This window comes from Pholcus phalangioides, unplaced genomic scaffold (genome assembly GCF_987345545.1).
Source record: "Pholcus phalangioides strain wild (caught in Gottingen) unplaced genomic scaffold, Ppha-v1.0 ptg000004l_1, whole genome shotgun sequence".
Lineage (NCBI taxonomy): Eukaryota > Metazoa > Arthropoda > Arachnida > Araneae > Pholcidae > Pholcus > Pholcus phalangioides.
The window spans coordinates 26,183,341-26,208,723 of record NW_028301597.1 but is presented as its reverse complement, the minus strand read 5'-3'; the positions used below and the strand labels follow the sequence as shown (position 1 = coordinate 26,208,723).

The following is a 25,383-nucleotide window of genomic DNA, read 5'->3' as shown; positions in this document are numbered from 1 at the left end:
TACATAAAAGTAAATACATAAAAATATTTACAAAGAAGGAATGTAGATATTTTTCTCTTCCGTTTAAGGAAATCATTTTTTGATGATTATTATTTTTTTCGAGAAATCGTGACTATGAGATAATACTTATAAGATTCATTACACAAATTTGTAAAAGGTAGGCATAGGTTATTTATTTTGTTCTAATTGAAAAATTTGGTCGTATAAGAAGTTGATGATTGTGAAATATTTTTTTAAAATTAATTTAAATGCATTGGTTATCATAAACTATTATGTTTTAATTTTTTGTTTTAATGTGATTGAGAATCGGTACTTCATATTTGATGAATAGAAAATTACTTGGAAATAATATTGAAGTGGCGTGTTTAGATATAGTACAGAGACAAATGTAATAGATAAATTTTTGGTATAGCCAAAGTTAACAACGTATAAGAGGGTTTTTCCTCAGCACAATCCATCAAGGAATTAGGCATTTTCTGGATATTGTTCCAGATAATGTCTCTCGCAAGCACTCGAGATGGCAAAGCACGTATGCTTTGGCAAAGGCATATGCACAAGCAACAATTTTGACGAAACACGCTAAAAACAGAGAGAGCGACCGACAAATAAAATCGTCTGATGATATCGTCTCCTAAATAAAATTCAATTCAGTTCTGGCTTGGCGGCGCTACTATATAGAGAGCGAAAAAGGTTCAAGAGAGTTCTGCCATCTTCTCAGATCCCCCTAACACGCTAAGTTTGTCGTTAATTTGGCGAGATTTACGGAGAAATGCGCTACCGACTACTTATAGGTGAAAGATGGCATAATAAATATTAAATAATGACTATTTACATAATTTTTGTAACAATAGTATTTGCTGAAGTTAGGGGAGGCAATACCAATGCCTCTAACTCAGCGCCTCACACGCAATGCGTGAAATAAGGAAGGCCGATTCGCGTGTCTCCTATGGTATATGGTAGTGCACTTGCCCAGTTTGCAAGAAGACGAGGGTTCGATTCAAGGCGGATAACAAGTGACTTTCTTTCCAAGTTCAGCTCGGCATAATATCCAGAGAGAGAGATAAAGAAGGTCAAATTCTTTAACAATGTATATATTTCATTAAGTAGTTGAAGGATATCGAATAGTTTCCATTACTGTACGTAAATTTGGAATGTTTATCTATCATACAAAACTTTGACACTATTATTAATCACTCAATAGTAATGATTAGGGCTAGGATATGCCTATGTGACTTTGCATTTTGTTTTCACTTCACGTTTATTTATTTTTTTGCATATTTCACTATTTTTACGTGATAGAACATATTTTAATGATTTCAAGGCATTGTTTTGCATACTTCTGCATTTTCAATGAGAAGTAATTTTTTCTCCTTGCCATTCTATTTTCTACTGAAAGACTTATACAAAGTCGAGATTAAAAAAAAGGGAGGATCTCAGTATTCTCAGAACATCTTTACATTGGTCTCAGTGACAATACCAATTTCTTCTCTTTTTTTCTTCAAGCTAGATACAGAATTTTACGAAGGTTTCCTAGTGATCTCTTAAGTTCTCCTTCCACTGTTCTTTTTCCCCTCAAGAATAACATGGCAGTAAATTTATTTAGCATTTTTGCTGATTAGATTTATTTATCATTTATGTTATGTGTTCAAGAAGTTCTGCCATCTGTCTTCGAATTCAAAAGCAATAATTTTGTACTAACCAACAAAACCGTGAACTGATTACGTCCAACATGGAAAAATATTTAATTCGTATCAAGCGAAAATTGTATTGAGCAAGTTTGCCTTGAGCAGGTTCAACTATACGCTGATTTTAGAATTAAGTTCATAGATAAATTTGTATTTTTAAAGGGTTTTTCCTCTATGGGATATGAGTCGTGCCGGAAGTGTGCCACGTGTAAACAGCCTTTGTGAATATCAATGTTGTGCGTGAACTTTTAGTGCTGCCGTCTAGCCGTATATTTTTAAAGCTATGAGTGAAGTATAATGGTTGAATAATCTTGCCGTTGTAGGTCCGTTGCTCCCCATAGCAAGACCTTTTAAAGCGGAGATCGGCTCGCATTCACTCCTCGAAGTTGGGAACCACAGAAAACCGACATCAGTCGACCACCACTGTGCCGCCGATGGAGTTCGAACCCGAGTATTTACGATGCAAGTCCGTCATTATGACCACACAGCGGCGTACTACTCGACTATGTTTACATTGATAACTACAACTTTCAAAAAACGATTATAATACAGTGTTATTGTCAACATTGGTTTAAAAAAAGTGACCATTTCCGATCAAAAGTTTCAACTGTTGATGATATATCATCAAGGTCGGAATTGCTAGACACTGAATATTGGTGTTCTACTTAAATTCTTATCAGACAATGCTAGACAGTAAATATTGTAGTTTTACTTGAATAATGTAAAAAAAAATTGTATTAGAGAGATAATTGTCTCAAATGTGTAATTTTATTTACGAGGACTATAAATTTATTATCAAGAGCCATAAAAAAAATAACAACATGTATGCGTCAACATTATATAATTAATATATCATTTTAGGAAAGATTCAATAGTATAAAAGTGAGGATAAATTAAAGTAAAATTTCTCAGATCCTTGCGATATTTTCATTTAGACGTCTCACTATAAATGGAATTTTTATTTCATATTTATAGTATGTAGTTATAATTTATGGCTTTAATAGTAAGTATTAAGAACTTCTAAAAAAAAATTCCCTCAACATATTAGAATAATCTAAAATGTCTTGTTTTTTCTCAAAAATAAATCTTGTGATAAATTACTCGGATATATATATATTACTGGACAAGAATATATTTACGCAAAACCACGGAGGCATAAAATCCCTAACAATATTGAAGACGTTATTTCCAAAATATATTTATCCAGATATTTATGGCTTTTAAAGACAATGGTGAAGGAATCCCGCACGCAGAAAACTCATGAAATATTCATAATTATAGAATTTCTAAATGCTTGGCGTTCTCTCATTTTTTTTTTCTTTTCGGAAATTATGTAAATAAATATGACCATTAATTATTATTCAATAGAATTCATTAAAATACGAAAATTTAATGAAATTTATAGAATAACATTACTTTTTGGAGCATCTAGTTTCTATACCAAATATTCCTGTATGTACAGCGCAATCCCAGTATTCAGAACACAACGCACACATTCGAAACAAATCCTAAAATAAATCTTAGTTCAAGACATTTTCACAAGTTCGCATTGATCCTCTACCAAGGGGATTCCCCATTTTTCACTTAAGAAAGAATACTGATGCCGTGTCCGAGTGTGTCTCAAGAGATATCCCATATCTTCCTTATAGCACTCTCATTCAATTTTATCTGGAACTAAATCTACCTTCTTCCACAAACATTAGTATGAAAATAAAACTCTTCAGGGTAATAATAATATAATGGCAATACGAAAACTTTCTTCTACAACAGGTAAAAGAAACCAGCACAAGATATCGCTATCTTTAAAATGAATGCTATAACTTCTGATAAATGATAAATTTCAAGAGCTTCTCTTTATAATAAGAATAAATAAGTCCTCTGTAGACAAAGTTCACGCCATTTTTGAGTAAACTCCGTTTATCTTGATCATTGGCGGGAAGGAGAGACGCTTTATTACAGAGAGTATGTTAATTTGAGACCATTTCCGGAGTTTAGTCTCTCTCTTTTGATTTGGGTATCTCCAAAATCGAGTCCTTCTACTAAACTAAATATTCTGTAAATTTTTCAAGTATATATCTTTCCAAAAGCATTAAACTAGAAATATCGTGAGAAAAATATCAAAGAAGTAGGAACAAAAAAAACTATCCCCTTTCCTCAATGCTTTGGAATAAGTGCGGTCTGCATTAATGACCCTGTTATAATGCACATTACATAAACAGAAGAAAACCTCGTTTACTTGATAAGGTCTGTAGAAGAGTCTGGAATATAAAAAAAAAAGAAGCTTTTTTTTGTGTTGGTGGAGGTCAACTGGACAGCCATTACCAATGGCAGGGGTCGAGAGCGAAGAAGAGGAACCATTGATAAGCTCGCATCAATCATTATGTTTTTTGTTTTTTTTTGCTGTTGTTTTCGCCTTTAGAGCTTATCATATGATAAAAAAAAAAGTAATGAAAATTAATACTGTTAATTTCTGTTATACACACTCGACTTTTAGCACTCAAAAATATCGCTCCGGGATTTGGGCCCGTGATTTATCCCGAAGCTGAAATTTGATCCTCGTGATCCGACATTAGACATTCATTCATTTGCCCCACTTCTTTCTCCCAATGTGGAAGGTAGACGGCAGCGTCATCTGAACTGAATGCGTAATATATATAACATAGGAAACACACATACGTTTAATGTGGAAGGCCCCTCGTGTTGCAACTTTGTTAAAATGGGTGTTTAACAGTTTCCAACAGTGTTGAACAACATATCAACAGCCAGGAATTAGTGGCAACAACATATATAGGTCATATTCCTAACTAATTGAGGACTCGATTAATTAAAGCCGAACGGGTAGGTATTCGATTTGTGATAATTAATTAATTCATCTGAGGCTGAATCAATCAAGAAACAAAAGCAAGGATATGGCCTATCCGGTGGTCTTGTAAACCATTCCAATCCTAGTAAGATCATGAATAATTGAACAGAATGACAAAATTTATACCCAAATAAAATTGCATTGAAAATAGGACAATGATTTCCAGGAAATATAAGTATCAGTATAAGTATAGAGTGCCACCAATTGAGAGATGAAATACAATAGGATGGCGATTAGTAGGAATGGCCGACTCAAAGCGAATTTTGAAGTCGGTTTTAAAGTGGAAATACAGTTTTATCTTTTTGTTGAGCATACGTAACAATTAAAAGTAACGTTTAATCATAATTTTGATACAAAGCAGATTTCTTCACGTATGGTAAGCACCACAGATTGCACAGGAGACAAGCAATGGTTCTTCCTCTACTCTATACATAATATTATTAGACCAGTCCTTTTTTTTCCCGCGTCAGAGACAAAAACGCAGAGGAAGATAAAGGAAGATAAAAGTAGAATAAGTTTATGAAGAAAATGATGGCAACTGTTTGATGTTCCCGCCTTGTACAATTTGAAAGGTCGAATGACAGCCACAACCTCTCGTAAGGCTAAAAAAAAATAGAAATGGTTCTATTTTCAGAAACTCACTAAAGGTACGTAAAGGCCATTGGAAAGACTTCACAACTCAAAAAAAAATGTGGTTTTTTTTTTTACTCTGGTTTGGCAATTGCCCAACTCGGTCTGGAAGATCCCTTTCCCAACACTATAGTTTCTCTATCTCTCTCTCAAATACCGTCTTCAAATGTACAAAAGAAAATAATAGAAAAGCTCCATTTTCGTTCTCATATCCTCGAAATCCTCTTCACGAAATCCATGAAATGGAAACTTTGGTTTTTTTCCCCAGCGATTCTCACACTCACACCACTCTTTGGGAAGTTCACGTCCTGGATTTTTTTATTTTCAGTCTGAGAATAAGGCCGAGAGAAAGATACACACGCGGAACAAAAAAGATCGATCACAGATTACAGAGAAGAATAGGGGGTGGGGAGAAGAAGATCCATTATTATATTCCATGGGATATGAAACCTCGTAATTAAAGGCGTTTAGCATGTACGATTTACGGGTGGGAAAGGTTTCACGAAACTTAGTTGCTAATTGAAAATGAAAGGGATGTACATAGCTGTTTATAAATCACCAATGTTCAATCCTCTTCCTTGGTCTGTCTCTAGATAAGTGATGAAATCTCTTCTTTTATTTTATCTTTTTCCCCCTTTCATCGTTCGCTGTGGGAAATGATGCCCGTACATGGTCGGGATAGTGGTAAAAATAAAGTACTATATGGGTCGTTTACAAAACAAGAAAATGAATTGAGAAGTATAGAAGAATTTTAAGATTTTTCCTCCTTTAATCTGTTTTAATGATATCCCCAAATGGCGTACCGTGGCATTTTAGAGCCGTAAGAGCAACCACCAGTGAGGTTGACCAGTTTGACCTCCACCAATGGAAGCCAAATTACACATGAAAATTGGGACAATTATTTCTAGTCAGCAAGCATGTTGCGGAACTTCAGAGAGCCGCTAATTCGTCACGTAATATTGTTATATACTGTAGCACATCTTATAGGGCAGACACCTTCAACCCGTTGCTCGCGAACACCACGGTGCTCCGGGGCACTTGATCAACGTTCCAATTAAACACTTTGTACAAATGGCATTCAAGGATTCACATCATCCTGATTTCATACATTCACATGTCAAGCTTGCTGTAAGTACGCTCTTCTTTTGATGATGGGTACAGGCAGTGCTCACGGCTTAGAAACGGTTGAAGACCTCTGTTACAGAGTTATCGTTGACTTCGTGTGAATTTTTAACAGATTTTTGAAGGTTTATTTTCTATCATTTTATAATCTTCGATTAGTGACTTTCTTTTATTCAAACGTAGCACAACTTCGGACTATTGCCATGGGCAATTTAATACCGAATGAGTTGTGCCAGAAGTGTGCATGTGTACCTAACAGTTCAACTATTATACGTATACGCACAGTAAAACCTGTTTAAGTTGAACACCTATGGTTCCATTAAAATATGCCCAACTTAGAGAGGCGTTCAAGATATAGAGGTTTGTGGACATTCTGTGTTATAGGATTAAGCCTGGTTCCATTCAAAACCCGTCCAATCTGGGAAAGTGCCCAAGATACAGATACATCCAAACTAACAGGTTTTATTTAGTTGAATGATTGAAAAATCAATGATCATTTAAATACCTTCTTAGTTTACTCAGGAAAACTACAGTCAAAACTCGATTTTACGGAACGACACGTTTTTACGAAATAGTCCTCTTGTCTTGAACAATATGCCAATTTCTTTGAACGTCTTTACCATTTACGAACTTGCGATTTCCCAAGCTATTGTCCAAGTCCGTTCTGGTTCACAAAAACGAGCGTCATTTGTATCGTGCCAACGACAATAAAAAAAAAAAAGAATCGTCTAGCATTACGATACTTTAGTGATTCCCAAAAGTGACATGAGATACTTTGACGAGAAAGCTGTATCGAGAACATAGTAATAAGGCTGTGATTCCCAATCAATACGACATGGAACTTTATAGTGTCATCAAAATGTCTCGAAATCATGCGGGGAGGGGGGGGGGGTGACGAGAGATTATCGAAATCTTTATCCCATTCTTTAGGGTGTGGCGAACGTAGAAAGAATAAGTGAATCCCTGCTCTATTTCCTATTTACTGGGATTTTATATGTTTTGTGCAATCTTCGGAAACACATCAACAGATTTCCCATGATTAAAATAAATTTTGTGATCAGTCTCACCCCCGACTGATTTCTATCGTTTAAAGAAAAAAAAAAGTTAAATTAAAAAATTGATTTGATCAGAAGTAGGGTCCGAGTGGACATCTAATCATTGGATATGACATCATTCGGACACTTTATCATAACAAATTCATGATAAAGTGCATTCTTATGAACAAAAATTGAGGTCATTCAAGAACTTGATAGTGTATAATAAAATGGGCATAATGGTTTCTTATGACAAAATTAATGGCAAATTATCAGCTGGGACATTGTTCTTGGCTCGTATCCTATGCTATTTCGAGATACTTCAAACTTGATGACCCGTTAACATGGAAAAACATCGGGGAAATGATCCAAATATCATATTTTTTCTAAAGGTTTATCTCGATCCAGATGAACAGATTATTCAACATTTTGATGACCACCCTTGTTCTGGGGAGCAAAACGTGCTCTGCAGTACGTAAAATCTGTTTTGGACACCAATATCGTGATGGTAGTAAATTAATGGGAGGTCTATAAATGTACACGTATGTATATTGATTAGTTTTTATTTTGTTACCAAGTTTACTCTACTTACCCCCAGGAGTGAAAATATATCCGTTAAATCCAACTGATGTTGTAATTTGTACATAAAACAACGATATTCACAAGCATAGAATCGAGACACGTCGGTCGAACTTATGTGCAGTCTTTAATTATGTGATACATACGTGTTAACGGTTATTCCTTCCAGAACAGTTTCGTCAACGTGACAAGGGAGAAGTAATGAATCGAAGTAGAAGGTCCAAGAAGGAGATAGAAATTAAAAATATAATTTGATGTGTGTATGTGTATATCAGGAATGCTTTTCAACAAGGAACACAGTTATTGGAAAGGTTTTCGCGAGTTATAACAGAGCGTTGCGAGAGTTTTTTTTTTTAGGAAGAAGCGGACCGGAGTTATGTCCGCCTGTCGTCTATTTCCGACTGCTCCACTCTGAAGTCTAAATATACACACGCTTTTCCATTGCCTTCGTCTGAAGGAGGGATGTTGGGATTAGTGAGGTGGAGATGCTCCACATGCCACGGGATGAGTTTGGAAGAATCACGTGACCATCGAACACACACACACACCAAGAGAGCTTCCTCCTCTTCCATCCCAGATCATTGCCAAGAACTTTTCTGAGCCCTTGAGGTTCGTGACTTCCAACTTACCCATCCTATTACGAATCATTACACAATGATACAAGGTTCCGGCAATAGGTGGGAACTTTTTAGAATAATGAATTATAAGTGTTAGTGAAAATTCTCTGATGGGCTGCCTCCCGATAAGGTTGATTTTTTTTTTTTTCTGATCTGGAATCTGCGCCCCCCCCCCATTACGGGCCACCTTTCCGGAAAGCCAGTTGACTGAGAAGTGTGAAGGGCGGCTCTCTTAGAACTCTCTCTCCGATCAAACCAATGAATTCGACGAATCGACCCAATCGATTTCCAAAGGGATTCAGTGATTCAAACGACACAATGTCATTATGAGCTGAAGCATCGGAATGTTATGCTTCTTTCTCACTGTATGTGACTCAATTTTATAATTTCTTATCCATCAACTTATGTGCGTTCGCTAATCATCGTGATAATTTTTGCTATTCAGATCGGAGCTATCATATCGGGTCGATTCTTTATTCACCCGGTATATCTCTGATATTTTCCTCCTACACATAGTTCACCTTTATTGAGGGTCCAGTTCTCCGAAGGACTGTTTTTTATAGAAATTGCCAAAGAAAAACACGCACGGAGACTGCAGATCAATAGCCGATTCAAATAGCACAGAGCGAAGATGAAAAGAAAATTCAACTGCCTCTACGGTAGGATTTTGGTGTGTACTACACACCAAAATCCTTGGTTTGATTTTTAGGTGTACGTTTTGCATTGGAAGGCAACATCAATATTTTCGGAAGGTTACGCGGGCCACATTTAATGGGAGGGGTTAATCACCGAAGTTGATCACAGCCTCCCCCCCCCCCCCGCCTTCCCCCTTTTGGTGACAACACAATGAGTTGTTACGGCAAAATTTGAATTTATTTTTCAAAAAATAAAAATAAATTATAATTATCAATAATCAATTAATGAAGTCATTAAATAATTATTAATTAATTTGACGAATTTAGAGCTCGGTCGCTCTGAGAGTTTTGTACAATAATGCCCAAGGCTATATATCAGTCTGATGTTAAAATTAAAAAAACAACAACTTTCATCTTGAAATAGCAAATTTTTCCCAAGGAAAGTGGAATGCAGATTTCATTTGTCACTAATAGTGTCTTGGCGGTGGAGGGAGGGACACGGGTTGAAGACCCCCCTCCCCCTACTCCACGGGAAATCGAACCCACGTCCTTTCATATGCCGGATGAGGAGCGTCCTAGACTACTACGCTATAGACAACTTAGTTTTTTTTTCCTTACATCTTGTATGCACTCAACGGCACCGTGCATGGACAGTCCGATCTAATTCAGCCAACCGCTTACATACACTGACATTAGCTTATATTCTACACTCACAGATTACAAAGTGGTTGACGCTCGAAATAGGTTATACAAGGTGCGTTCGGTGTGCCACATGAACTTAGATTAAAATCATAAAAAAATCAAGATATATAGATGCAGCAAAAAGTAATTTGTTCTTTCACAAAGCATCTCTTTCTTCAGATGATATGCAATAGTCTCATAGTTCAATCTACTGCTCAAAGCGCGTAGAGAAGGCTTTTTTTGGAAGTTGTTCCAGTTGAAGCCTACACAACTAGAAGTAATAATTCTCCCATGGAGTTTCCCCTTCAGCGTCGGAAACAGCCAACCAATCGCATGGTGCAACCGGACTGCAAGCGGATTGTAGCATGAATTTAATATTTGCATTCACAAATAATGTATCAGTTTTGGAAGGTTTGTAACAACGCAAACTATAAAGCGTCGTGAACTGATAGAAATTTAAATTGTGCAGGGAGGGTCCACTGGGCAGCTTCCAGAAAAAGCCTTCTCTACTTGCTTTGAAAAGTGGATTGAACGACAAAACCATTGCAATACCGCCTGAGGGCAAGGCCGTCTGAACAGCATCATGGGGTCCCCGGGCCAAGTGATTTTTCTGAGGCCCTTCTGAGACGGCACTGTCTGAGGGCTTCCCTTATTTATATTCCTTACTTTTTTATGATTTTACTCCAAGTTCTTATGGGACCCACCTTACATAATTGATATCACACGTCACGTGAAAAGAAATGATAAATGATTCTTCCTCAATTATGCACTTGCTGTAACGATTTCGTAAGCACGTTGATTCTGATCAAATGTGAGAGAGGCCATGTGAGTAAAAGGGATCCGTGAGTTTCAATGACTGGGCCAACATCATACTTTGCTATGAAACGAAGATAAATACGCTATATGCCTGCCGAATCTAGAACGATGCCTGTTGCTTTGGATGTTATCCAAAAAAGCCTTGTTTTTCCTCTGTATCTTTCTCCTAATCCTTTCGGAAAGCATGGGAAAATGAAATTTATAAATGAAAAAAAATCACTTGGGACGAGAAAAAGAAGCAGAAACACAAAACAAAAAAAATCGATGGTTCTTATACTGTATTTTGGCGTCCTTGGGATCAAGAGAGACGAGTTCATTTTCCGCATCTCATAAGGGTGCTTTTGCAGCAGCAGCTCCTTCCTGCTAATTTGAGGGTGGAGGAAAGAAAATAAAATAAAAACCATCTTGCCGTGTGGGTGTGTGTGGCAGCGCCATCTGTAGTCCTAAAATAACTCAACAACTTCAAACGCGATTTACGTTCACTTTTACAATTTCCTACTGGCTTAAAAAAAATTTATCAATTTTTTTTTTTAGATCTTCAAATAGATCTAGATACTTTTATGAAAATTTTGTGTGATCAATTCTAAAAATAACAACGTAATATACAAAATAGATATAAATGACTAACAAAATAAATTTAATGCTAGTAATTTTAAAAAGTAATTAAAGTCATGGACACCGGAGCCTAGGGGCTGAGGCTATTTGAGCCCTCCCCAATAAATTTTGTGAGGGAGGGGAAAGGCTGAACCCTTCCCCAATGATTAATGAACTTACAATGCAATGCACCTTTACTCTCCTGCCATGGCCCCCCACAAGGGGTGGGCTGACAAGGCTCCAGCCCTGGGGCCCGGGACGATTTTCACCATTTTTTTTTCTTTTTCACGCCATAAATCCATCATAAAGGGGCCCGTGAAAGTAGTCGGGGGGGGGGGGGCCCGCAAAAGATCCCAGCCTAGGGGCCCTGCTCTAAGATGTGGGGGCCATGTCTCCTGCGTATGCGCTTGAGTACCGTATATACGGGACAACAAGCAACTTTCAGTCCTCCCCACCCCCAAAATGTTTGGTTTCTTCATGTCAGCGCCTCTATTTGAAGTTACATTTTTACAACAAAAAAAAAAAAAATCAAAAATAAAACACTTTGTAGTTGAAAAGTTACATTTCCATAAAAAAACTTTAGTTCTTATTCTACGAGACAGATTAATAACTTGTATATTAATTATAGTTATAATGACAGATTATAACCTGACAGATTGCTTGCCCTGTACTATCGGGTTCTTGGGGAAGGAAGAAGGACATGTTTCCCCCCCCCCATCCTGGAGTAGGGCCCTTGGGCTGGGATCTTACTCGAACTCCTAAGCCGGACTTTCCACGAGCCATTCAATGGTAAATTTATAATGTGAAAAAACAAAAAAAATGAGGAGGACCGTGCCGGGCCAGGACTAGAGACCTGTCAGCCCCACCCTTGTGCGGCCCATGAAGAAGGGGGAGGGGGCAAACGGGGCACGTACATAGGGCTAACGAATTTTCAGAGCCCAAAAACTGGCTGATTTTTATATTTTAGGAACAACCCACGTACCCCCCCCCCCGCCCCCCGAATAAGCCTATGCCTCAAAGAAGAATGCATATAAGGGTGCCCCAAAAAAATTCATATTTGCCCACAGCCTGAACTTATGAGGAACCACAATCACTATTGGCAAGTCGGTGCAGCAGCATTTCACCTCAGAAAGGCATTTTTTTATACAGAATACCATCAAGTGATCGTCAAAAAATTGAAGATTAAAAAAAAAAAAAAACGGAAAATAAGAAAATGTTATTGCGATTATAGCAGGGCCCATCATGAGCAGTGCCGTCTTAACGCATGGGCCCTACAGGGTACGACCCGGGGACCTCGAGGAAAAGAAGGGGCCTCACAAAAATGGAATGTGGTTGAAATTTTCGAGAATTTGCCTGGTAGGGTCTCAGAAAAATAACTTGGCCCGGGAGCCCATGATGCTCTTAAGACGGCCCTGATCATGAAGCAAACAGCATCATGACGCCCCTAGGCGAATAGACATCCTTCAGCAGGGCTGAAACCGAGCGGCTACCCAGGCGGGTTTGGTGACATGCGGAGGGGGGCACTGAATTCGACTTTTTCCATTTTATAAGAACCTGAACATCGCGGAGGGGATGGCGCCGAAATTATAGCTTGCACTGCCTGACCCAGTATCTACAGTTGGAGCCTAGCCCTATCATCTGGAGGCACCCCTAATCAGACCTGATGTACTGGTTACAACAATTTTTCAATTCCTGCAATTTGTATTAAACGAGTAATTGTGTGTGTGTGTGCGCGTGCGTGTTAAACGTGTCGCGGTCCACTGAAGTGATCTGGAAATGTGCCACGGGACACTCAAGTGATATGGAAATGTACCACAGGTCGACACTCATTTTGGGAAATTGTAACCAAATCTCATTATCACGAGGCCCTCCCTACACTTGACTCTATCCGGGCTGTCCCCTACTGTAACCCTGGATTTCGGGAATTTGATCACAAACATATGGTATATAGTGTGTGTGTCCCTACATCTTGGAGCAGGGGTCCCTAGGCGGGGAACTTCGGTGGGGGCTTTCCTCTATAGCGAATTTATAGCGTGAAAAAACTAGAAATGGTGAGAATCGTCTCGGGCTCAACGGCTGAAGCCCACCCTGGGGGGGGGGGGGGGGTGGGCTAGGGCATTCGGTATAGCCATAGTTTCGCTACACAGTGAAAAAACTCGTTGAAACCATTCGTCTCAATGTATCTACCGAATGCAATATGTTATGCATTATTATTGAGGTCGAGTTGTGGATGTGGATGAGGCACAAATTATTTGAGTGCGAAGGATGAGGGTGACCATAAACACGTGAAACATTAAGTGACCATAAATACGAACCCGCTCCTGCCCAGTGCTGTCCTCTTGATGCATGGGTCCCCCCCCCCCCGGGGCTGGGCGTGGATCAAGAGCGATGTATCGGGAGGGGCGATTGTGTGGGTTCGTTGGATTTTCCCGTACTTTATGAGACAGACCACATTTTCCAATATTATTCGGCTCTTGGGAGGGGTGATGGTATCGCCCCCCCCCCCGCCCATAATCCACCTCCTACCCAGAAAGCCTCATGAAGATGAAATCTTTTCACAATTATCGACAATAAGTTGTTCCTGTGTCGGTGATGTGGGTGCTCGAACACCCACAGAAATTTGTGGAACTGGTCCGAGCACCTCAAGAATCGATTCAGAAATCAAAATTTCCTACATTAAACTTAAGACGAGCACCCGCAGGTTCAAAACACTTCCGACGCCCCAGTATTTCTAGTCAGGTGGGGGGACGCACGCATCAGAAAAATCACTTTGGCCTCAGAACCACAACTAAGAGAGGTCAGTGCCGAGCCGTCCTCAATAGCATTATGAGCCTCCGGACCAAATTATCTTTCTGAGGCCCTAACTGGCATATTCTCGAAAATTTCGGTTCTCATTTTTTTGAGGGCTCCCCGAGCAGTGTCTGGTGGGCCCACACGTTAACACGGCACTGGAGAATGGGAGTCTGGTGCCCGGATGCTGTATTAGGAAGGGCATTGAGTTTACTCTTTTCACGTTCAACATTACGGGGAGGAGAAGGCAGCAAAATGGATGCTGGCCTCGGACGAGAGAGTAAATTTTCTTCCTAGTTGCGGCCCCGTATGGCTCCTTCAGCGATTAGACTGACAGCGCTCTACCCATCGCCTCCCCCACAAAGGGGGCTGACGGGACTCCAGCCCTGGGATCCGGGACAATTACCATCATTATTTTTTTTTTTCATACCATAAATTCACTAAGAGCCAGTGAAAAGTCCGGTTTGAGGGCCCACCAAAGATTTCAGCCTGGGGGACCTCCTCCAGGATGTTGGGGCCCATGGCTGTAGCCCTGGGGGCTCGGGACGATTTCCATCTCTTTTTTTTCACGCTACAAAATTCACTATAGAGAGGTCCGCCGAAGATCCTCACCTGGGGGGGGGGACTATTCCAGGATGCCGGACCGTGGGGCAGTGCCATCTTAACGCATGGGCACACCCGGGAGCCTCAAAGGAAGAGGGGCCTCACAAAAATGAGATTTGGTTGAAATTTTCTAGAATTTACCAGCCCTGTCTCAGATACCTTCTACTAAATTCAGCCATTTTAATTCCAGATTTAAAAGATGCATTTCTTAGCGCCCTCTATGGAAGCATTTCTCCGTAAATAAAGATGGAATGGAGGGTTTATAAAAACTACGTTTTACTTACCGTAAAATTCAGGTCAACCCCTGTAGTGTACGTAAACATCGTAAACATTGGAGAGGAAGTCGTTTGTTGATAGCGGCGTTAATTTTCATTGTGGTTATATTTCGCCTAGACGACAAAAAATTGAAGGAAAAAAAAATAATCAGCGTTCAAGGGTGTCTAAAGACGAACAAAAATAAAAGATGGGTCAACGCCTCAGCAGTTGTCTCCGCCGACATCGTAGGAAGCTAGTGATAATGACTGGTGTGGTGGGTGGCGTCGTGATCTTGAACGGTTACATGCGAAAGAAATTCATGAACTGGCAAACGCAGAAGTCGATCGAGTGTTTCGAACAGCTGAAGAAGCAGAGCCACTTCGATTCCACTTTACAGACCTGCGATTCCGCTATCAACAGTTTCTTGTACAAAATCCGCGAGAGGGTCTCGGAGAAGCTCGACGTCGCGGCTGTAATCGAGGAGCTGAGGAACAAGCCGCCGAACAAGCTGGAGCTGTGGAACGAACTCAAAGTCATGGTCTTCACCCAGATGGTGACCGAGGTCTACGCGCATTGTTTACTCGTAGTGTTAATGAGAGTTCAGATCTGTATCTTCGGTGGGTATGTCTACTCGAATTGCCACAACAAGGTGCCACAGATCAAGCAAGGGAACCAAGAGAAATACATGTCCACGATATCTAATTTCTTCACCTACGGCATCAACCAGCTAACTTTCCCGATCGAGGATTCCGTCAGGAAAGTTCTCAGAGACATCAGCTTGGCAGACTCTTTGAGGCTGAGGGATTTCGATAAGATTTTCCAGAATATTTATTATGATATATCGAGAGGTTGTGATAAAGTTATTCATGGTATCTCCCAGTATGCTGTGTTTCCCGATTTCGAGAATGAGGAAGGGACCACGTATGATCCCATTCTGCAATGTATAGTGAATGAAACGAAAGACATCTTGGAATGTGAAGACTTCAACAGGGTGTTATCGTATTGTGTGGAGCATGGTATGTCTACGATGTTAGATCGGGTCTCTGAATGTTTCATGAGTCTCAGCAGCGATTGTGATCCGAAGCAATGTCAAGGTGCATCGAGTGATGTTTCAATAAATCGTTTCAAGAATCCGAATGATGTATCTGCACCGCTTGCGAAAATCATCCCAGCACTATACAATGTTATTAATAACCACAAACCCAGTGAAAATGACTCGCTTAACCGTGCCTTATTACAAAATGAATCTTTGAAAGCATTTTCAGCTAATTTGTACGAGGCTTTCAGCCACGAGGACTTTCGATAATGTTATTCATACTTATTTTCAACACAGTCTCTATTATAAAGTATTTTTATTATTATTTACATTGATTACATATTACCACGAAACCCTGATTAAGTAGGGAGAATGGGTCTGGAGTTACTTCAAATGTCAAGGAACTCCGTGAGTAGACATGATTGTCAATTCGCTAAATTAATGATGATTGCCCCAGTGATCCAGGCTATATAACCAGGGCAGCAACTATATACTTTGACAACCAGGGTGAGCATGCATTTTGGTGTCCCGTTGAATGTGGAAAGGCATAGTTAAAGGATGAATTGGCACTTGCCCTGCTTGCTATGCCCCCTCCCCTCTCCCCCAGTTATGGTCCTGGTTCCATCTAGTAGTAGGCAACCTACATGAGCCGCTGTGATGTCATGTGGCAGCATGCCTGATCGCGAGGATCCAGACTCAAACCCTGTTTGCAGCAATCACAGTGCTGCCAGCAGCTGAACTTCAGCTGCAGTTTTCCAACTTTGAGGTTCGAATATGAGCAAGACTCCCATTTGAAAAATCAACACAAAGTGGGCAGACCTTCAACATACCTACATAACATAAAAATTCATGCATTTGTAATTTTCACTTCAAAATATGGGATAAAAAGACGGCACAAGTATTACTCAGAAGTGGCATTGTGGTAAAATGCTTGTCTACTGCAGTGAAAACTACTTTTGACCCTTGAAGAACAGGCGCACCCAGCTTCACATCTCAGTAAGATATTGAAGCGTTCCCAGAGAATGGGTGTGTCAATAAATTTATTTTTTCACATAATCAACACTCACCAACATGCTGATAAAAAAAACAATGATCATATATACATTCGCAGAAATACAAAATAAAAACAAAATCTATCCCGTGTGAAGGCTACTGTCAGGTCTGCGAATTCAAGCCTGGGGGAAAAACATAGATAAGTTCTTTCCCTACTGAACCTTAGGTGACCACCGATAGATGGTGCTTCAATTTGCTGTCGCTGGAAGTCCCCTCTGTTGAAGACGAGGACAGAATTGTAACATGACTTTCTCTAGTGAGAAAGATTGCTGGCCCAACTCAATTGGTAGTAAATTACTGTATGGCGATATATGACCAGAGTTGGTATACTGTAAAATAGTAATAGTAGTATAATGCAGAATCAATCATAAATATGTTGTCACAGACAACACATTCCTGTAGGTAACAGTCAAGTAAGAGGTTCACACTTCCTGAGAGGAGTTTTTTGTCTAGTGGGTGAAAATGGGTGCTGTCTATTATTAAAATAGCTCCCTCTAACAAACTTTGTCCTTCAAATATTTTATAGCATATACAAACTTCATGTGAAATCCCTCCTTGAAAACGATAGAATTCATCCATGTGATTTCTGGTTAATAGCCTATAGGTAACATGCAATGATTTAACAACTGACATACATAAGTGGAAATACAGGATCTTCAAATGACAGAATCACTCAGGGTGTGGCTTTTGTGGTAGGAATAATATCCTTAATGGGGAGAAAGCCACTCCACCCCATTCCCCATTTTTGTATTTGTCCATGCCGACATGTTTTGTGTGATAAAGTGCTTTAATTTTTTGAAGCTCAATTAATCGAGGCTCTGAAATTCAGGATTTGTTTTTACAGTCCAAATAGCTTCCACGAAAAAATCCATGGTTTCTAAATGCATCCTTTTTAAGCAACGGCGCTTGGTATATTGACTTAGGAAGAATGGTTTTATGCTTAGCTGGTAGGGAAATCGTATACTACGAATGCTCAGCTTACGGCTAGGTGATTCTGTTTACTTTTGAGTGTCCCCTCGTATATAATGGTTTTATCCCAAAAAATATGATTCTGGATCTGTGCCTGGATGAGGGGGAGGGGAATAGCACACTGACTGAGCCAGAAAACAGTCTGAAGTATTTTTGACTAATTGCAGCAAAAGTCTTCAGATACGCACATAAATTGAGGATTCACTTTTGAGAGTGTACCGAATCAATTACTCCTGAAAATATCATCTCCGCCACTCATGCAGGCTGAACATTTATTTACTCATTCCACGATGGCCAAACAGCCAAAAATCATTTCTTCATAATACATACATTTTTTCATAATTTCAACGATAGCTGCAAAAGCTTGATATTTTTCTTCAGACATGTACATCCCACAGGGCATAGCTAACAGCAGGAACTGCAAATTACTGGTGAACCATTGATTCTAGAGGCATGCGTCCAATTAGAAAGCAGGATACTTCTAATTTAAAATGTGTTTTACCTGCATTTTTTATCCTGTTTTTTCTCAACTTTCCTCTGTTTTTCGCATTCAAATACTATGTTTAGAAACTTGGAATTTTTTTTTTTGGCTTCAGGTTAGAAAGAGACTGTCAACAACTTTCTAATTAGGTTTTTGACAGGACTGTCATTTCAACTTTTCCGGGGGGGGGGGGGGGCAAAGAACATGTACTCAATGTATGTATACAGTCGAATCCTATTTTAACGAATACAGTTATAGCGAAAATCTCGTTTTAATGAACACTCTTCTAATCCACTAAATATGTTTATGTAGGAGAAATGCAAATACCTTGAATTCCTTTATAACAAAATTTCGTTATAACGAAGTAATTTCTCTGGTCTCTTAGTTTGTTATAACGGGATTTGCCTGTATATATATTTGTGTGTATATACATATACCATTTTTAGTGTATTTTCAAAAGCTGCGGAGCCGTTGCCCCCCAAATGACACGCCTGGTTCTTGAGCACACATTGTGCATATAAAGTGTAAAAAGTTAATTTTTAATTTTATTAACTACACAACATCTTACAATATGAATGCGATATCTGTGGTCTTCACGTTGTTTGGATACCTTTTCTAGTTGGAGGTATGCCTCTGGAATCAACCGTTCACCAATAATTTGTGGTTCGTGCTGTTAGCTATGCACTCTGTATTTTTGGGCTATGATGCATCCTCATTTGCTTATTTATTTTGCCTCTCAGAATATGCATATCATACGCATGTATTATTTGTTCATTGCTGAAACGTTTCATTTTTGTGTTATTAACACTTACAATGGCAATCCCAAGATATCTGGTCAAACTTGATCTTCTTTATTTTGGTAATCCCGAAATATCTCAGGTTATTAAAATGCTTTCCGAGTCAGCTTTTGTCCACAGTCTGATAACAGAAGGGAAGCGAGACAATAGTCTTTCTATTCCCTTCAAGGTAGTATAGTATTATTGCGGAAAGCAGAAACAACAGAAAACTATCTTTTTTTTTTTCATCTTCCTTGTTTATTATTATTTTGTGTTGGAGGGAAAGCATTTATCAGCTTGCACACACACACAATCGGGGGAAAAACTCTTTTTGAAAATAGGTGGCAATTTCTGGAAGGTTTAGTGATTTCCGCTGTAGCAGTTATAATGCGGATCAGGAAAATTTTAAAAACCGCTTAAAGGGTTAATGCCTGTAAATATTTATTATGCATTTTAATGAACACTTTGAAAAAAAAATTGAAAAAACTTAATCATTGATTTATCAAATGATTTAAATACTATTTACCATGGTGGTGGTGGTATTTTATTGGTCAAAATCTAGTTTTTGTGTGAATGTTTATTTTTTTACCATAAATGCTAACAATGGTTTTGAAAAAATGATATTTGAATACAGTAATACTTCAACTTGCGTCATCTTCTCAAAAATTAGATTTTTCTCCCCTCAATTAGATGCACTTTAAGCAAATCTTGAAAGCTATTGTGTTTTGGGAAACTTCTTAAAAAGGACATGACTACATAAGTCGGGTATCGCTGTATTGTTATTTTCCCTAAGCATATATACAATAGACATTCAGTACAATAACAGTTTCAGTTCTTTATTCTGAACTACAGAAACTTATCTCAATATATCACACAGGGTTGGACAAATCCCAGGTTGCCATAGAAAATTGGTATTGGCGCCTAAAATTTTCTGAATGTGATTGCTAAATTGGAGTCTAAGGGTGGCAATTTTTTCTAATTTCATTATGCTTCATCTTAACATGGGAAAAGTAAAGAAAATTTGTTCAGGACGTTTTTTTTGAGCAAAATATCTGTACATGGTTCCTAAGAAATTATGCTGATGTCTAAATGTTTTTCTTCTTTATTTTTCAAGCCTTGATATAACCCATACTGTCTCTTTCAACTGTTTCAGAGTCTCGTTGTTATTAATTAAAATTACAGTGAAACCTCCCATATCCAGCACAACCAGATTAGTTTTTTTACATTGGCATATTTGAAGATACAGTAAACTCTCGATAATCCAGAACATATCTCGCAGAGTGTGTCGGATTTCCCCAAAATCGCAGGATTACAGAAAGTTAGCTCAAAAAACTTCTGTGCATAAACATATAATGACAGGGGCATACACAGGATCAACCTTTGGAGGGGGGCACAAAAGGCATAGGCGGAGATAGACTTAAAAGTCTGGGGGGGGGGGCCACGATGATCATGTCAATTCATATATATACACACACACACACATACATTTGATCTATCGACTCCACCTGTGACGCTGGGGGGGGGGGGGCAACCCAGTATCTCTGCCCATTTGCTTAGGAAAGCACGAAACTTTTCTCCAATTTTTGGTTGGCATGGGTGTGGCACAAGCTCCTGAGCACAACCACCTCATGTTCGCCTCTGTATAGGGACATGCTTTCTTCTTTTATGCTAGAAGAAAGCCTGCCTAAAAACACCAGATTAGCACATGGCGGCATTATCAAAAGTCTACTGTTCTTGCAAACTAAGAACGAGGTCCAGGACCAAAGAGAAACTTTTAATAATTTGAGTTATTTTTGTTGAATTCAAGTGAAAATGTATAAATAAACCAAGCTCATCTCAATAATGTTAAACTCTTCTTAACCTTCTTTCAGCAAGTGCATGTATGTAGGGGAAACGTGGATTAAAAGAGAACATGTATCTCCTTTCAATGTGTGCCATCTGGAATGCTAACTTCCAAACACTATTATTCCAACACTTTTACGGCTTTGCAGAGACATATAATCATGTCTGAAATAGATTCATCCCATCTTTATTTTTTATAAAGGCAATGGCAGGTTCAATAGCGGATGTACCATGCACCAATATCTGAAGATTCCCGTGAAACCCAACATTACAGTTTCTTTAATTTAAGGGGGGGGGGGACTAGTATCTTATTCTGCCAGATTTCTGAGCCCAGTGCCTCAACCAACCTTAATAACTCCCCTGGATAAAGGAGGATCTACCGTGATGTTGAAGATATGCAGTGAGAGAGAGAGAGAGGTCTCTCTGTATGTTATTTCTAGAAACCAATAATAAAAAATTATGTTAAAAACAATATTTGATGACTCAATAAGTAAATCCAATTCGCCAACTATGCTAACAAGATTTTTAAAAACTGAAATTTTTATGGAGAGATTTTAGAAATAATAGACTCGAGATCTGACTGTAGCTAAAGTTTATCTATAGCTATGTAGCCGGCAATTCCTGGCCCCCCTGGCTGTGCATAAACTTCATAAATTGACTGTAACGTACTGAATTTTAAGAACAATGATTTCTTTACATTTGATTCACAAGGCTAACTAAAGTAAAAGTTATGTTTGAAATTGCTGTAAAGTATTTTCAGACACAAATGTGGGAAGGGAGGGGGATTCTCGCTTCAGATATTCTTTTTTTGCCTCTGAGAGTTCAGCCCCCAAATTCAAGGATTATGTGAGTGTTGAAGATAGGTCTGAACTCTCTGGTTAAAAAAAGCGAGATAAAACAATCCCAACATTTGTTAGTACTGAGTTTGGAAGAGTTTTTGATTGATAATTTAGATTTGTTTTTAAATTTAGAATTAATTCATATGTTTGTTTAGTATAAAAATGCATGTCACATCACATCTTAGTTTCAATTTAATGCACAACATTTGAAAAAAGAAACTTAAAATTTTATATGTTTTTTTCACTTACTTGACTGTTGAATTTTGGCTACCATAATGTCTGTACAGAAATCTACAAAGAAAAAATGTATCCTTAAAAAAAAAGATTATTTACTGTTAATTTCGAATTTCCAAAAATAGATCTTATAAATATAAGATTGTTTGCAATAAATGTGTTTTGTTTGAAATTTTTGTCGGAGCTAAAATTGAATATGAAACTTGACTCGACTTATGAATAATACTTGACACTATATGATAAATAAATTATTAAATTGATCAACTTGCCAAAATTTGGATTTCATTGGTCCTTTGCGTATAACTTGCAATCTTGGTTGGGTCTATTACTGGGATCATTATTTCGAGCATTTATTTCCCTAACCCTTGACTGTGCAAACACATTTTAATAAAATAATCTTCAACCCAAATATTTTAATAGAAATGTATAAATATTCTTTGCCGAAAGATACTCATGATGAAATCGATCCTCACTGGGAAAAATTGGTTCTTTGTTAATCATTATCAAATGAAACATTTGGTTCTATATGACGATTCCAGTTAGTGCAGTTTCCCAACTTGTGGTACATGTATTTTCAGGGGTGAGTGAAAAACGAATCAACATGGCGTTCACCAGTAATGAGTAAACTCGTTTTTGTACTCTTACTCAGCCAGTGTGATGAGTTAGCTTTTCCTCAAAATACGAGACTAGAATGTTTTAAGAAAACTAGCATTAGAACTAATGTCTAAAAAGTGAACAATTCCAGGGCCTGTTTCTTGCATGGGCAAAGGGGGCACATGCACCCACAATTTAGCTGCCTTTTTTTTATATTAGGCTCAGCCCACGTGCCCTTCCCTTTTATGCCTTACATAAGGGGAATACTTTGAAAAAAAAAATTTCAAAGGGCCCGAGCTTATAAGAGTAAGCCCAAGCAAATTCATTGAACAAAAACAATTTTAAATCGAACAATCTTTCCATCAAACCAAACTGTCATTATGTGCCATTTCCGGAAATGATGCTATCAAGCAAAACATATAACTATTACCAAAAGGGTTATGTAGATTCAGTTGATGTCTGGAGCGCCATCTATTAAAGGAAACAAGTTAATTTTTGTGAGATTTCTTTAAAACTTACGTGCTATCATCTTTAATTGAAACAGTTCTCTGAGAAATGGGTGTCTCTTCCTCTCTCTTGGTTTTCATATTATATTTTTAAATATCTAACGGTCTTATGCACGTGGTGAAGTGCGTCAAGGGTTCAGATGGTGCTGCCATCTATCACCAAAACCACAAGTGAGAAACTATAACCTATACACGTCTGGGTAGAAATTGCAACTGGAAAATTCCTTTTCATGTCCAGCCGATCGGAATTTGCTCTGAACTTGCAGTCTGGTTAAATCGGTAGTGATAGCAGATGACTGAATAATAGTCACAGAAAACGACATAATTGAAATCGGGCCTGGTCGTTTAAACTCGGATAGTTTTGATGAGGGGAAAAAAACGCAAAAATCATTAATTGAAAAATATTTGAGTTTCTATATAACCCACACATACATTCTGAAGCAGTTTTTATTTAAAACCTATTGCATATTGCTTCATTTCATCAAATATGTTTGTTTAAGCAAATGAGATAACTTACCAGATTCTTGAAAATCAGCGTTTTCTATGAATCACGAACTGTTTCTTATTTCCTAAAATGTAAAAACGCTTTCTGAGAACTTCTCTGATTGGCTCACTTGTTGGAGTCACATGTCATGTTGAAGTTTGGTTTTTATTTTGCGGCAATACATCGCTACACCAATCAGTGATATCCGCTTTGATATCGGGTCGCATATATAGGAACGAGCCACCCGATTGGTCGAAACAAATCGGCATCCCGCCTTCTATTGTCCGTTTAGGCGGGAATTTGCGCCATTTCGATCTGAGACTCTGTACGGTGAAGTAGTGCTACTCGCGAGTCCTTTGTTACGTTATTTTTGAGTTGATATTTCGTGTGGTAGATCTTAATCGGTGAAAAATGTCGGGCAGAGGCAAGGGAGGAAAGGCCAAAAGCAAGGCAAAGACCAGGTCCAGCCGTGCCGGTCTTCAATTTCCAGTCGGTCGTATCCACAGACTGCTCCGCAAGGGAAACTACGCCGAGCGAGTCGGTGCTGGAGCTCCAGTCTACTTAGCTGCCGTGTTGGAATATCTAGCCGCCGAAGTGTTGGAATTGGCCGGCAACGCTGCCAGGGACAACAAGAAGACCCGTATCATCCCACGTCATCTCCAGCTGGCCATCCGCAACGACGAGGAATTGAACAAACTGCTCTCCGGAGTGACCATCGCCCAGGGAGGTGTCCTTCCCAACATCCAGGCCGTGCTCCTGCCAAAGAAGACTGGTCAACCTGGAACCGGCGGCGGTGGAAAGGCTGGCAAGAAAGGTGGACCCAGCCAGGAGTTCTAATAAAAAAAGGTTGAACTGTAGACTATATATATTTTTTCTTATTTTTTTTTTTTTTTTTACGTTTAAAATATTACGAATAAGGACATTTGAGTATGTCACTGTATGTGAAATGACCAGCGATACTGCCGCCATGTGTATTTCGTTTCTTTCCGCCCAATTTTCTCTTTATTTGAAAAGTATTCATGATGTTCGCGTACGTGAAGCATGTTCATTTTTTTTTCAGATTATGGTGGGAGGAAACCTGTTTTTTTTTCTTTTTAAAGATCATGTAATATTTTCCTGTAATAAATCCCATTGTTTCATCACGTTTAATGTGCATTTTCAGGTGTATTCTATTTCAATGTGTAGGTGAGATAAGTATGTTTTGGTGAGAGAAAAAAATTCCAGTTTATACATGTTATTTGGGGTGGTTTTAGGAAAGTGGAGAGCATATATATTATATGGTGTATGAAAAGGTCGAACATTTATAGTAAAATGAACAGTAATGAAGTATTTGCTTATATGCAAGATTTTTATATAGGTAAATAAGGGAAATGAAGTGACTTTTCTCTTTCAGTTTTATTTTGCTGATAATTTCAATGTAATTTGATAAGTTTTCTTATCTAAATGAGCCTATAGTATTACAATTTTCCTAAGTTCAATGGATTTAATGATCACTGGATTTGCTAGGGCATGAGTGTAGGTATACTTGAGCATGTATTTGTTGAATAATTCATGAGGAGTATTGAAAACGGGCTATACCCTTTGACTTTTATTTTTTTTCTTTTATTATCCAAGCAAGTGAGTTTCATAATTTTCTTATGCAAGTTACAGCTAGTAAAATTGAGG

General features: G+C 38.5%; 3 protein-coding genes across 4 annotated transcripts in view; 2 read left to right on the top strand and 1 right to left on the bottom strand.

Moving 5' to 3' along the window:
* LOC149087002 (sodium/potassium-transporting ATPase subunit alpha-like) overlaps positions 1–23,359 on the bottom strand; it is an 82,343-nt gene extending 58,984 nt beyond the window's left edge. The window contains exons 1-2 of one of the 2 annotated variants that reach the window (XM_089231218.1): positions 23,248–23,359; positions 22,150–22,191 (exon numbers count right to left, since the gene is read on the bottom strand). The gene's annotated coding sequence lies outside the window, so the exon portion shown is untranslated. Of the gene's footprint in view, positions 1–7,926; positions 8,334–22,149; positions 22,192–23,247 lie in introns of those variants that run through there. The other variant, XM_089231216.1, reaches the window with a different exon arrangement.
* On the top strand, positions 14,973–16,318 carry Pex3 (peroxisomal biogenesis factor 3). The gene has a single exon (XM_089231220.1). It carries the CDS (start codon positions 15,113–15,115, stop codon positions 16,208–16,210), a length of 1,098 nt encoding a protein of 365 aa, XP_089087346.1. The 5' UTR covers positions 14,973–15,112; the 3' UTR covers positions 16,211–16,318.
* A 618-nt stretch (positions 23,360–23,977) lies between the features above and the next one.
* LOC149087001 (histone H2A-like) lies at positions 23,978–24,860 on the top strand. The gene has a single exon (XM_089231214.1). It carries the CDS (start codon positions 24,130–24,132, stop codon positions 24,553–24,555), a length of 426 nt encoding a protein of 141 aa, XP_089087340.1. The 5' UTR covers positions 23,978–24,129; the 3' UTR covers positions 24,556–24,860.
* Positions 24,861–25,383: the final 523 nt, after the last annotated feature.

Bases quoted from the DNA above. Each gene is read 5' to 3' on its own strand.
- Pex3 (XM_089231220.1), top strand. From the start codon at position 15,113: ATGGGTCAACGCCTCAGCAGTTGTCTCCGCCGACATCGTAGGAAGCTA.
- LOC149087001 (XM_089231214.1), top strand. From the start codon at position 24,130: ATGTCGGGCAGAGGCAAGGGAGGAAAGGCCAAAAGCAAGGCAAAGACC.